At 35.7% G+C, this 12584-nt stretch overlaps 1 protein-coding gene across 1 annotated transcript in view; it reads left to right on the top strand.

The window, feature by feature from the left end:
• The window catches only part of TMOD3 (tropomodulin 3), an 81116-nt gene that overhangs the window by 57262 nt on the left and 11270 nt on the right, over positions 1–12584 (top strand). Inside the window, exons 4-5 of the mRNA XM_077764395.1 lie at positions 618–740; positions 2234–2323. Coding sequence (XP_077620521.1) covers positions 618–740; positions 2234–2323 — 213 coding nt within the window. The remainder of the gene's footprint in view (positions 1–617; positions 741–2233; positions 2324–12584) is intronic.

Here is a 12584-nt window from a genome sequence, read left to right as displayed (position 1 = left end):
CCAAGTGACTATAACAGCTTGTTGCTTAACAATATGAAAGGGGTGCCTGGATGGCTCAGTCAGGTATCTGACTCTTGGTTTCGGCTTATGTCATGATCTCATGGTTTGTGAGTTCAAGCCCTGTGTCGGCCCCTCTGCTATCAGCACAGATCCCACTTTGAATCCTCTGTCCCCCTCTCTACCCATACTCTTCTCATTCTGTCTCTCTCAAATAAATAAGAACTTAAAAATATAAAAAATAAAGTGGATTTTGCAGGGTTTTGTTTTTTTTTTAATCTCTCTGGAGTTTTATAGGTTCTTAAAATTTATTCCTACATTCATCTTTTAACTCATTATTTGTTTAGTAACTCCAAATTATTCCAAAAGAGCCTATTTTTATTTTCACAAAAAGGAGTATTTCTCAGATGATTTTTTTCCCTTCATTTCAACTTTTACAGCCAAATATTGCCCTGGAAACTTATAATACATATTGAAGATGAAATGTTATTATAGATGTTTATCTTGATTTTTTTCTTTAGCTTCAATTGTACTTACTTTTCATAATTTTTGTTAGAAGAGTAAATAGTAATGAGTTTGTAGCAGTAGTATTGGAATTAACAAACTGCTTTATTTTACAGGGAAAATATTTATCCCTAAACAGAAGCCTGTACAGACTTTCACAGAAGAAAAAGTATCTCTTGACCCAGAATTAGAAGAAGCTTTGACAAGTGCTTCTGATACAGAATTGTGTGACCTTGCAGGTATCTCCTAAAACACATTTGTGAATACGTGGAGGGAAGGGGAATACCAGCACACCCCTGTATACATCATATAGATGCTTCCTTTGCCTAGCAAAGTGCTGTTGACTCAGTGACCACATACTTAGCTTTGTTTTGTACCCTATAAATGTGACATAAAGGATTTCAGTTTTTAAAATGCTGTCACTGGTAAGTTTTTATGTTAATGAATGTATGTATTATACATAGTGTAATTATAATACATAGTATTTGACATCGTTTCCCACGTTACCATATTTGAAAGTCTTTATAAAAATCTTTGATCAGCTGGTGCTCAGCAAGAAGCTGTCCTATCTAAGCATTGAAAAACAGTCTTCAGGGTCAACCACTGTCTCGTTTTATCAGAAGACCCTGAGATGAGGGGAACCTGGCTGGCTGAGTCCGTAGAGTATGCAACTCTTGATCTTGGGATTGTGAGTTTGAGCCTCACATTGAGTGTAGAGATTACTAAAAATAAATAAATAAATAAGTAAGTAAACTTTGCAGAAAAAGAGGACCCCAAGATGAATAACTGGAAAGCAGTTATACTCCCCACTTTTCCATCTCTTTTGAAATATATGGAACACTCCAAACCTCTCTGTTATTTTCATCATTGCCAGTTTCTTATCTGGACAAATATCTCCCCCAGCAGCCTCAGCACACACCCATTTTCCTACGTAGAAAAATATGACCTATGGGGATATCTTAGTACCAAGTAACCCCAAGAGCTAACATGTTTGAAAGGAGAATGATGGTTCTTACGGGAGGACCCAGGACAAGGACAATTAAAGCATGGGGCTGCAGCCAGAGCAGGTGTCTTATTTCTTGGAATGCTGAAGACTGAGATGTTTGTAAATGGTGCTTTCAGCAGGGTGGAGTGGGCTGGGGACATGCTGTAGCTTCTGCCACATTGGTGCAAAAAGGGCATCAGAACCAAAAACGAAATTTATCACTACTGTCATTTTTGAGGGATGCTACGTTAATCTTAAAGATAAGAGTTCAACTATACTTTTGGTATTTTTACCCTTAGCTAAAATATGAATGTAAATTAACATGAAAGTTAACGAATATAAAAATAATGGTTAAGGTGAAAATCCACCTTTGAACTGTTCCTAGAACCTTGTGTGAAGGATGAACAGCAAACATACATCATTTCAGTATTCTCTCTTAGCCACCAGATGGAGCTAAGCATAGATTTACATTTAGGGTAAGACTGTTTCCAGTTGTATGTCTGAATTCAGAACTGTGGGGAGATCTGAATTCCAAAATGAAAGGGAAAATATTAAGGGTATTAATGAGAAAGATACTGTAGGTGATTTTTTAATCACGTTTCCTTTTTTTGGGCTGCAAAATCTGTATTTTAATTGAGTAGGAAAATGTTCAGAAGATGTTAAAACCAGAAATTTTTGGTTGTAAAATCAGTTCTTTATGTTTAAAACCAATGGAAATAAAAATAACCCTTTTTTCTATATTTATAGCTATCCTTGGGATGCACAATTTGATAACGAATGCACAATTATGTAATATAGTGGGAAGTAGTAATGGTGTTGACCAAGAACACTTTTCAAGTGAGTATTTGTACTGCGTTGTGAATTTGAATCCTTTGTTAAATGTACTGTATTTTGTTTTCTCCATGTATCAAATTCAGTATATATATACCAAATGTTCTATATAAGTACTTGAAACCTAAGATTCCAGTTAGATGGAATTGACTTGGAAAACCATTGAAAATAGAGTTAAATATTCTTATTGTGGCAGCAAATATAATAGGAACCACTCTTACCTCACTAAATAATACTGGGGGGTTGCCTGGGTGGCTCAGTCAGTTAAACATCAGACTTCGCCTCAGGTCATGATCTTGTGGTTCATGATTTTGAGCCCCACATGGGGCTCTGTGCTGACAACTCAGAGCCTGGAGCCTGCTTCCGATTCTGTGCCTCCCTCTCTCTTTGCCCCTCCCTGCTCTTGCTATCTCTCTCTCTCTCTCCAAATAAACAAACACTAAAAAAATAATAATTAAAAATAAATAATACTAAATGGTAAACACTATAAAAACCAATCAAACTTTGGTTTTTGTTGACATTTTATTTTCAGTGTTACTGATTTTCAAGAAAACCATAACAATGCTGACAAAGAAACTATGTTATAAAATCAGATTCAGGACAAACCATCTGAATCTGAACCTTGTATTTTTTAAATTTTTCTATTTTTTAATTATTATTTTATAATGTTCATTTTTGAGAGACAGGGTGTGAGCCAGGAGAAGGGCAGAAAGCGGGAGGGAGACACAGAATCCAAAGCAGGCTTCAGGCTCTGAGCTGTCAGCATAGAGCCCAACACAGGACTTGAACTAATTAATGGCAGTGAGATCATGACCTGAGCTGAAGTCAGGTGCTTAACCGACTGAGCCACCCAGGCCCCAAATCTGAACCTTTTAATCCGTTACAGGATTAAATAAACAAAAGCAAGTGTTTTTTAAAAAATCATTTATAGGATGTTTTATTAAAATGACCAAAGTAATACATATTTTTGTAATACATATATTTGAGTAATACCTAAGTGTAAGACATAAAAAGTAAAAGTGTCACTATTCATAGCCATTATGCCTTCTGCTCCCCCCAACCCCAACCTTAATTGTTAACAGTTTGTTGTATGATTCTTCTAGACTTGTTCTGTGTTCATACAAACACACATACATACACACGTTTTACATAGTCTTTTAAAAGATTTTTACAAAATGGGATCATACTGTAGATATTTCTTGCAACTTAATTTTTCTTTTTCTTTCTTTTTTTTTTTTTTTTTTTTTTTTTATTTTTTTTTTTTTTTTGTGAGAGATGCACACAGAATCCAGAGCAGGCTCCAGGCTCTGAGCTGTCNATTTTTTTTTTTTTTTTTTTTTTTTTTTTTTTTTTTTTTTTAGTTTATTTTTGTCTTTGAGAGAGAGGCAGACAGAGTGAGCAGGGGAGGGGCAGAGGGAGAGAGAATCCCAAGCAGGCTCTGCACTGTCAGCTTGGAGCCTAAAGCGGGGCTCAAACTCACAAACCGCGAGATCATGACCTGAGCTGAAACCAAGAGTGGGACAGTTAACCGACTGAGCCACATGGGGCCCCTTACAATAATATTACATTTGACCCTTAACACAGTTTTGAACTGTGTGGGTCCACTTATATGGATTCTTTTTAATAATTACAGTATAGTACTGTAAATGTATTTTCTCTTCCTTACAATTTTCTTTTTTATTAATGAGTGTACTTGACATACAATGTTATATTAGTTTCAGGTGTACAGCATATTGATTCCACAGTTCCGTCCATCACTCAGTGCTCACCATAAGTGTAGTCATCATTTGTCATTGTACAATGTTATTATCATATTATTGACTATATTCCCTATGCTGTACTTTTCATCTCTGTGATTTATTTGATAACTGAAAGTCTGTGTCTCGTAATGCCCTTTATTTTGCCTATCTCCCCTTACCCACTTCCCCTCTGCAAACCACTACTTTGTTTTCTGTATTTAAGAGTCTGTTTTTTTGTTGTTTGGTGTTTCGTTTTTTTAGATTCCACATGTAAGTGACATCATATGGTATTTGTCTTTCTCTGACTTATTTCACTTGGTGTAATGTCCTCTTGGTCCATCCTTTTGTCTCGAATGGAAAGATCTCATTCTTGCTTATTGTTGAGTTATATTCCATTATATGTATATATCACATCTTCTTTATCCATTCATCTATGGACGGACACTTAGGTTGCTTCCATGTCTTGAGTGTTGTAAATAATGCTACAGTAAACATACAGATACATATATCTTTTCCAATTAGTGTTTTTGTATTTTTGGGGTGAATACCTAGTAGTGGAAATACTGGATCATACAGTATTTCTATTTTTAATTTTTTAAGGAATCTACATACTGTTTCCTACAGTGGCTGCACCAATTTACATTCCCACCCACAGTGCACAAGAGTTCCTTTTCTCCATACCCATGTCAACCAACACTTGTTATTTTGTTGTTTCTTTCATTTTAGCCATTCTGACAAGTGTGAGGTGTTACCTCATTGTGGTTTTGATTTGCATTTACCTGATTAGTAATATTGAGCATCTTTATACATGTCTCTTGACCATCTGTTATGTCTTCTTTGAAAAAATGTCTATTTAGTCCCTCCATCCATTGTTTAGTTGGATTATTTGAGGGTTTTTTGGTGTTGAGATTTAGAAGTTCTCTATGCATTTTGGCTATTAACCCCTTATCAGATACATCATTTGCATATATCTTTGCCCATTCACTAGGTTGCTGTTTTGTTTCATTGATGATTTCCTTGCTGTGCAAAGGTTTTTATTTTGATGTGGTCTTGATGTGGTTTTTGCTTTTGTTTCCCTTTCCTAACAAGACATATCCACAAACATGTTGTTAAGGCCGATGTCCAAGAGATTATTGCCTATGTTTTCTTTCTGGAGCTTTATGTCTTCAGGTCTCACATTTAGGTCTTTGATCCATTTTGAGTTTATGTCTGTATATGGTGTAAGAAAGTGGGTCAGTTTCATTCTTTTGCTTGTTGCGGTCCAGTTTTCTCAACACCACTTACTGAAGAGACTGTTCTTCGTTGTATATTTTTGACTCCTATATTGTAGATTAATTGACCATATAGGTGTGGAATAGTTTTCTTACTGACATTGTTTACACTAGTATATTGTAAGATACAGTATATAGTACATATAACACAAATTGGGTTGTTTTCATCATCAGTGAGGCTTCTTTCTGGTCTACAGCAGGCAATATTAGTAAAGCTTTGGAAGAGTCAGAAGTTACACACAGATTTTCGACCATTGTGGGAGTCTGCACCTCAACCCTATGTTGTTAAGAGTCAACTGTATTGATCATTTCCTTGAGTGCTGATGTAGTCATCTTGTATGCATCGCTTTTGAATTTGAATCGTTCTCATTTAATCCTTAACAGTTATGTAAAATAAGTTTTATTATCCTTAATTTGTATGTGAGGAACTGAGGTTTTAGATTGATTAAGTAACTCACTTCAGTATCACACAAAGTTAGTGGTAAGGATTTTAAACCCATGCTATATAGTGTATCACTTAGCAGTATGTCATGTTTCCTATTTAGTACATATAGATCTACCTCATTCAGACATCTGTATAATGTTGTATTACACACAGAAGAGAGAATAATATTATCTGTTCCTCAGCTTCCACTGTTTTTATCATTTTGTCAGTCTTGTTTCATTCATCGTCTGCCTCCTTCCCCACCCCTTTCACTTTTTTCCCCCTGGAATATTTTAAAGCAATTGCTGTTCATCTGTGTTACTTCACCCATAAATATTTCCATATGCGTCTCTCACAAATAAAGGCTTTCCTTTTAATACAACCACACTGCCATTATCAAACTTAAAAATTAATGATTCCTTCAGGTCCTCTGCTACCCAGTCCATGTTTAGATTTCCCAAGTTCTGTCAAAAACATCTCACAGTTGGTTTGTTCACATCAGGGTGCATATAAGGGTCACACATTGTATTTGGTTGTCACTTGGTTTCAATTCCTTTTAATTTCACAACAGTTCCCCTCCTCAACCTCTCTCCTCCTTTCTTCATGCTATTCATTTCTTAAAGAAACTGAGTAGTCACGTCAAATTTTCCACATTCTCAGTTTGGCTGATTGCAACCTTGTGGTATCACTTTTTTAAACTTTTTATTTTAATCACCTGGTGTTCATCACAAGTGCACTCCTTAATCCCCACCACCTGTTTCACCCATCCTCCCACCCACCACTCCTCTGATACCCTTCGGTTTGTTCTCTATAGTTGAGTCTGTTAGTTTCTCTCTTTTTTACTTCGCTTGTTTCTTTTTTTTTTAATTCCACATAGGAGTGTAATCTTATAGTATTTGTCTGATTGATTTACTTCACTTAGCATTATACTCTCTAGCTCCATCCAAGTCATTGCAAATGGCAAGATTTCATTCATTTTTATGGTAGAATAATGTTCCATTGTATATATACACAACATCATTTTTATCCATTCATCAGTTGATGGATACTTGAACTGCTTTGATCTCTTGGCTATTGTAAATAATGCTGCCATAAACATAGGGGTGCATGTATCCCTTTGAATTAGTGTTTTTGTATTCTTTGGATAAATACCCAATAGTGTGATTGCTGGATCCTAGGGTAGCTCTATTTTTAATTTTTTAAGATAGTCCATACTGTTTTCCCACCAACAGTGGCTGCACCAGTTTGCATTCCCGCCAACAGTGCAAGAGGATTCCTTTTTCTCCATATTCTCACCAATGCTTATTGTTTCCCTTGTTTTTTATTCTAGCCATTCTTACAGGTGTGAGGTGATATAGTAGTTTTGATTTGCATTTCCCTGATGATTAGTGATGATGAGCATTTTTTCATGTGTCTGTTGGCCATCTATTTGTTTTCTTTGGAGAAATGTCTGTTCATGTCTTATGCCTATTTTTAAATTAGATTGTTTGGGTTTGGGGTGTTGAGTTGTATGAGTTCTTTATATATTTTGGATACTAACTGTTCACTGGATATGTCATTTGCAAACATCTTCTCCCATTCTGTAGGTCGCCTTTTTAGTTTTGTTGATTGTTTTCTTCACTGTACAGGAGCTTTTTGTTTTGATGTAGTCCCAATAGTTTATTTTCACTTTTGTTTCCTTTTTCTCTGGGCACCTATCTAGAACAAAATGGGTATAGCCAGTGTTCTTTTCTAGGATTTTGTGGTTTCAGGTTTCTTATCTAGATCTTTAATCTGTTTTGAATTTATTTTTGCTATGTTATAAAAAAGGTGGGCCAATTTCTTTCTTTTGTGTGTTGTCATTAGTTTTCCCAGTACTATTTGTTGAAGAGAGTTTTTCCCACTGGATACTTTTTCCTGCTTTGTTGAAGATTAATTGATCATATACTTAAAGGTTTATTTCTGGGTTTTCTACTGTGTTCTTTTAATCTGTGTGTCTATTTTTGTACCAGTACATACTGTTTTGATTACTAAAGCTTTATAATATAACTAAAGTCTGGAATTGTGCTGCCTCCAGCTTTGGTTTTTCAAGGTTGCCTTGGCTATTCTGGGTCTTTTGCGGTTCCATACACATTTTATAATTGTTTGTTCTAGTTCTGTGAAAAATGCTGTTGGAATTTTGATAGAGATTGCATTAAAGGTGTAATTGTTTGGGGTAGTGTAGACATTTTAACAATATTTGCTCTTCCAGTCCATGAACATGGAATGTCTGCCCTTTCTTTGTGTCATCTTCAGTTTATCTTTTATCAGTGTTTTATAGTTTTCAGGTAGAGATCTTTCACCTTTTCGGTTAGGTTTATTCCCAGATATCTTATTTGGGGTACAATTGTAAATGGGATTGTCATCTTAATCTCTCTGCTGCTTCATTATTGGTGTGTAGAAATGCAACAAATTTCTGTATGTTGATTATGTATCCTGTGAGTTTACTGAATTTGTTTATCAGTTGTAGTAGGTTTTTGGTAGATTCTTTTGGGTTTTCTATATACAGTGTCCTATCATCTGCAGATAGTGAAAGTTATACTACTTCTTTGCTGATCTGGTTGCCTTTTATTTCTTTTCATTGTCGGATTGCTGTGGTTAGGACTTGGAGCACTATGTTGAATAAAAGTGGTGAGAGTGAGTGGTGCCTGGGTGGCTCAGTTGGTTAAGCTTATGGTTCTTGGGTTTGTCTCAGGTCATGATCGCATGGTTCATGAGTTTGAGCCCCACATCTGTCTCAATGCTGGCAGTATAGAGCCTGCCTGGGATTCTCTGTCTTCCTCTCTTTCTATCCCTTCCTTATTCATACTCTCTCTCTCTCTCTCAAAACTAAATGAATGCCGGGTGCCTAGGTGGCTCAGTTGGTTAAGCATCTGACTTTGGCTCAGGTCATGATCTCCTGGTTCGTGGGTTCAAGCCCCACGTCGGGCTCTGTGCTGACAGCTAGCTCAGAGCCTGGAGCCTGTTTCGTATTCTGTGTCTCCCTCTCTCTCTGACCCCTGTTCATGCTGTGTCTCTCAGAAATAAATAAAACACTAAAAAAATAAAAAAAAAACTAAATGAATGAACTTAAAAAAAAGTGATGAGAGTGGACATCCTTGTCTTATTCCTGACCTTAGAAGAAAATCTCTCAGTTTTTCCTTATTAAGGATGTTAGCAGTAGATTTTTCATAGATGGCCTTTATTATGTTGAGTTATGTTCCCTCTACACCTGCTTTGTTGTAGGTTTTTATCATGGATGAATGTTGTACTTTGTTAAATACCTTTTCTGTGTCTGTTGAAATGAGCATATGGTTCTTATCCTTTCTCTTATTTATGTGATATATCACATTGATTTGTGAATATTGAACCACCCTAACAACCCAGGAATAAATTCCACTTGATCATGGTGAATGATTTTTTTGGCATATTGTAGCATTCAGTTTGCTAGCATTTTGTTGAGGGTTTTTACATATATGTTCATCAGAGATTTGGACTGTAGTTCTCTTTTTTTGTGGTGCATTTATCTGGTTTGGTTATCTGGGTAATAACCAAATTTGTTCTGGCCTCAAAGAACAAATGTGGAAGTTTTCCTTTTCCATTTTTTTTTTAATGGTTTGAAAAGGATACGTATTAATTCTTTAGATGTTTGGTAAAATTGGCCTGTGAAGCCATCTGGTCCTGGACTTTTATTTCTTGGAAGTTTTTTGATTACTGACTTAATTTCTTTGCTGATAATCACTCTGTTCAAATATTTCCATTTTTTCAAGTTTAAGTTTTAGTAGTTTATATGTGTTGAGGAGTTTATTCATTTCTTCTAGGTTGTCCAGTTTGTTGGCTTATAGTTTTTTGTAATATTCTGTTATAGTTGTTTGTATTTCTGTAGTGTTATTCCTCCTCTCTCATTTGTAATTTTATTTATTTGGGTCCTTTCTCTTTTTTTCTTGATAATTCTGGCTAGGAGTTTATCAGTTTTATTGATTTCCCACCCCCACCTCCCACCCCCAAAGAACCAGTTCCTGGTTTCATTGATTCATTCTCTTGTTTTTCTTTTGGTTTTTTTTGTTTGTTTGTTTTTTTAGTTTCTGTATCATTTATTCTTGCTCTAATCATTATATCTCCCTCCTTCTGCTAGTTTTAGGTTTTGTTTGTTCTTTTTCTAGCTTCTTTAGGTGTGAAGTTAGGTTGATTAAGATTTTTCTTATCTCTTGAAGTAGGCCTGTATTGTTATAAACTTCCCTCTTTTTTTTTTTTTTTTTAAATATTTTTATTTATTTCTAGGAGAGAGAAAGTGTGAGCAGGGGAGGGTCAGAGANNTTGTGTTTTCATTTTCATTTGTTTTCATGCATTTTTTAATTTCTTATTTTATTTCCTGGTTGACCTGTTCATTGTTTAGTATCATGTTATTTAACCTCCATGTATTTGTGGTCTTTCCAGATTTTTTGTTGTGGTTGACTCCTAGTTTCATTGGAGTTTAGTGTTCAGAAAAGATGCATGGTATGACTTCGATCTTTTTGGATTTGTTGAGGCTTGTTTTGTGTTCTAATATGTGATCTGTTCTCAAGAATGTTCTATGTGCACCTGAAAAGAATGTGTATTCTGCCGTATTAGGATGGAGTGTTCTGAATATATCTGTTAAATCTGTCTAGTCCAGTGTGTCATTCTAATCAATTGTTTCCTTAATGATTTTCTGTGTAGATGATCTGTCCATTGATGTAAATGGGGTGTTAAAGTCCCTTACTATGATTGCATGATTATTGACTAGTTATTTTATGTTTGTTAATAACTTTTATGTATATGAGTGCTTCCATGTTGAGTGCAGAAATATTTACAATTGTCATATCTTGTTGGATTATTCCCTTTATTATTTTATAGTGTCCTTCTTTGTCTTTTGTTATATAGTCTTTGCTTTAAAATCTATTTTGTCCAACAGAAGTACTGCTACTCTGGCTTTCTTTTGACATCTATTTGCATGTTAGATGGTTCTCCATCCCCTCACTTTAAATCTGCAGGTGTCTTTAAGTCTAGAATTAGTCTCTTGTAGGCAGCATATAGATGAGTCCTCTTTTTTTAATCCATTCTGTTACCCTGTGTCTTTTGATTGGAGCATCTAGTACATTTACACTCAAATTATAGTACATATTTATTGCCATTTTATTACTTGTTTTGTGGTTGTTTCTGANAGTAGTTGGGGCTTTTTTTTCTTTTTTTTTTTTTTTTTAATTAATTTATTTTGAGAGGCAGAATGTAAGCAGGGGAGGGATAGAGAAAGGGAGAAAAAAACCAACCAGGCTCCCCAACCAGGCTCAATGCTATCAGTGTGGAGCCTGATGTCGGGCTTGAATCCACAAACTGTGATATCATAACCTGAGCCAAAATCAAGAGTTGGACACTTAACCAACTGAGTCACCCAGGTGTCCCAATTAGTAGTTTTTGATTTGTGGTTATCATTAGGTTTGTATATAATGTCTTCTACAGATAGCAGTCTATGTTAAGTTGGTGGTTAAGTTTGAACTCATTCTTTACTTCTCTGCTCCCCACATTGTAGGTATATGGTATCATATATTATATCCTTTTGTTTTGTGAATTCCGTGACCAATTTTTGCAGAAATATTCATTTTTACTGCTTTTGTGTTTCCTATCTTCATACTGTCATTTTTGGTCTTTCCACTCAAAGAGTCCCCTTAAATATATCTTGCTGGGAAGGTTTAGTGGTCATGAATTCCTTTAGTCTTTATCTGGGAAACTCTATTTCTCCTTCTATTCTTAATTTATTTTTGAGAGAGAGAGAGCACAAGCTGAGAAGGAGCAGAGAGAGGGAGACAGAGGATCTGACGTGGGCTCCACGCTGTCAGCACAGAGCCAGATGTGGGGCTCTAACTCACAAACCATGAAATCACCACCTGAGCTGAAATCAAGGGTCGAACACTTAACGGACTGAGTCACCCAGGTGCCCCTCTCCTTCCATTCTGAATGATAGCCTTGCTGGATTGAGTATTCTTGGCTACAGATTTTTCCCATCAGCACTTTGAAAATATCACACTCCCTTCTGGCTTGGAAAGTTTCTGCTGAAAAATCCTTATTGGGTTTCCTTTGTATTATAACTGTCTTCTTTTGTCTTGCTGCTTTTAATATTGTTTCTTTATCACTATTTTTTTCCCATTTTAATTACAGTGTGTCTTGGTGTGTAACTTCTTTGGTGATTTTGTTGAGAGATCTCACTTCCTCTTGATCTGGATGTCCAGCTATTATTTCTTCAAATAAATTCTCTGCCCCTTTTGCTCTCTTCTACTTCTGGGACTCCTATAATATGCATGTTATTATGTTTGATAGAGTCACTTTGTTCCCTAAGTCTGTTTTCATTTTGTATAAGCATAATTCTTTATTCTCTTTTTTGTTCAGTTTGATTACTTTCCACTACTTTGTCTTCTAGGTCATTAATTCATTCCTCTGGCTCTTCCATTCTGTTCATTCCATCAAGCATGTTTCTCATTTCTTTTTTTTTTTTTTTTTTAGCCCTTTGTCTCTGGTGTGTTATTCCTTTTCTCTGTGGTAATGGTCTCACTGATGTTCTCCACTCTTTTCTCAAGTCCAGTGAGCATTATGATCATTACTTCAAATTCTCCAGCAGACATGTTACTTTATCTGTTTTGCTTAGATCTCTGGCAATGTTCTTGTCCTGTTCTTTCATTTGGGACAGATTCCTCTGTCTTCTCATTTTGTCTCTCTGTGCCTGTGTCTCTGTGTTAGGAAAGTAAGCTGTGTCTCCTTTTCTTGAGGGTAATGGCTTTATGAAGAGGCCCATGAATTATGCTTCTCTGGGACACAATCCAGGA

This window comes from Crocuta crocuta, unplaced genomic scaffold (assembly GCF_008692635.1).
Source record: "Crocuta crocuta isolate KB4526 unplaced genomic scaffold, BGI_CrCroc_1.0 scaffold102, whole genome shotgun sequence".
Classification (NCBI taxonomy): Eukaryota; Metazoa; Chordata; class Mammalia; order Carnivora; family Hyaenidae; genus Crocuta; species Crocuta crocuta.
This window is presented reverse-complemented; position numbering and strand designations above follow the sequence as displayed.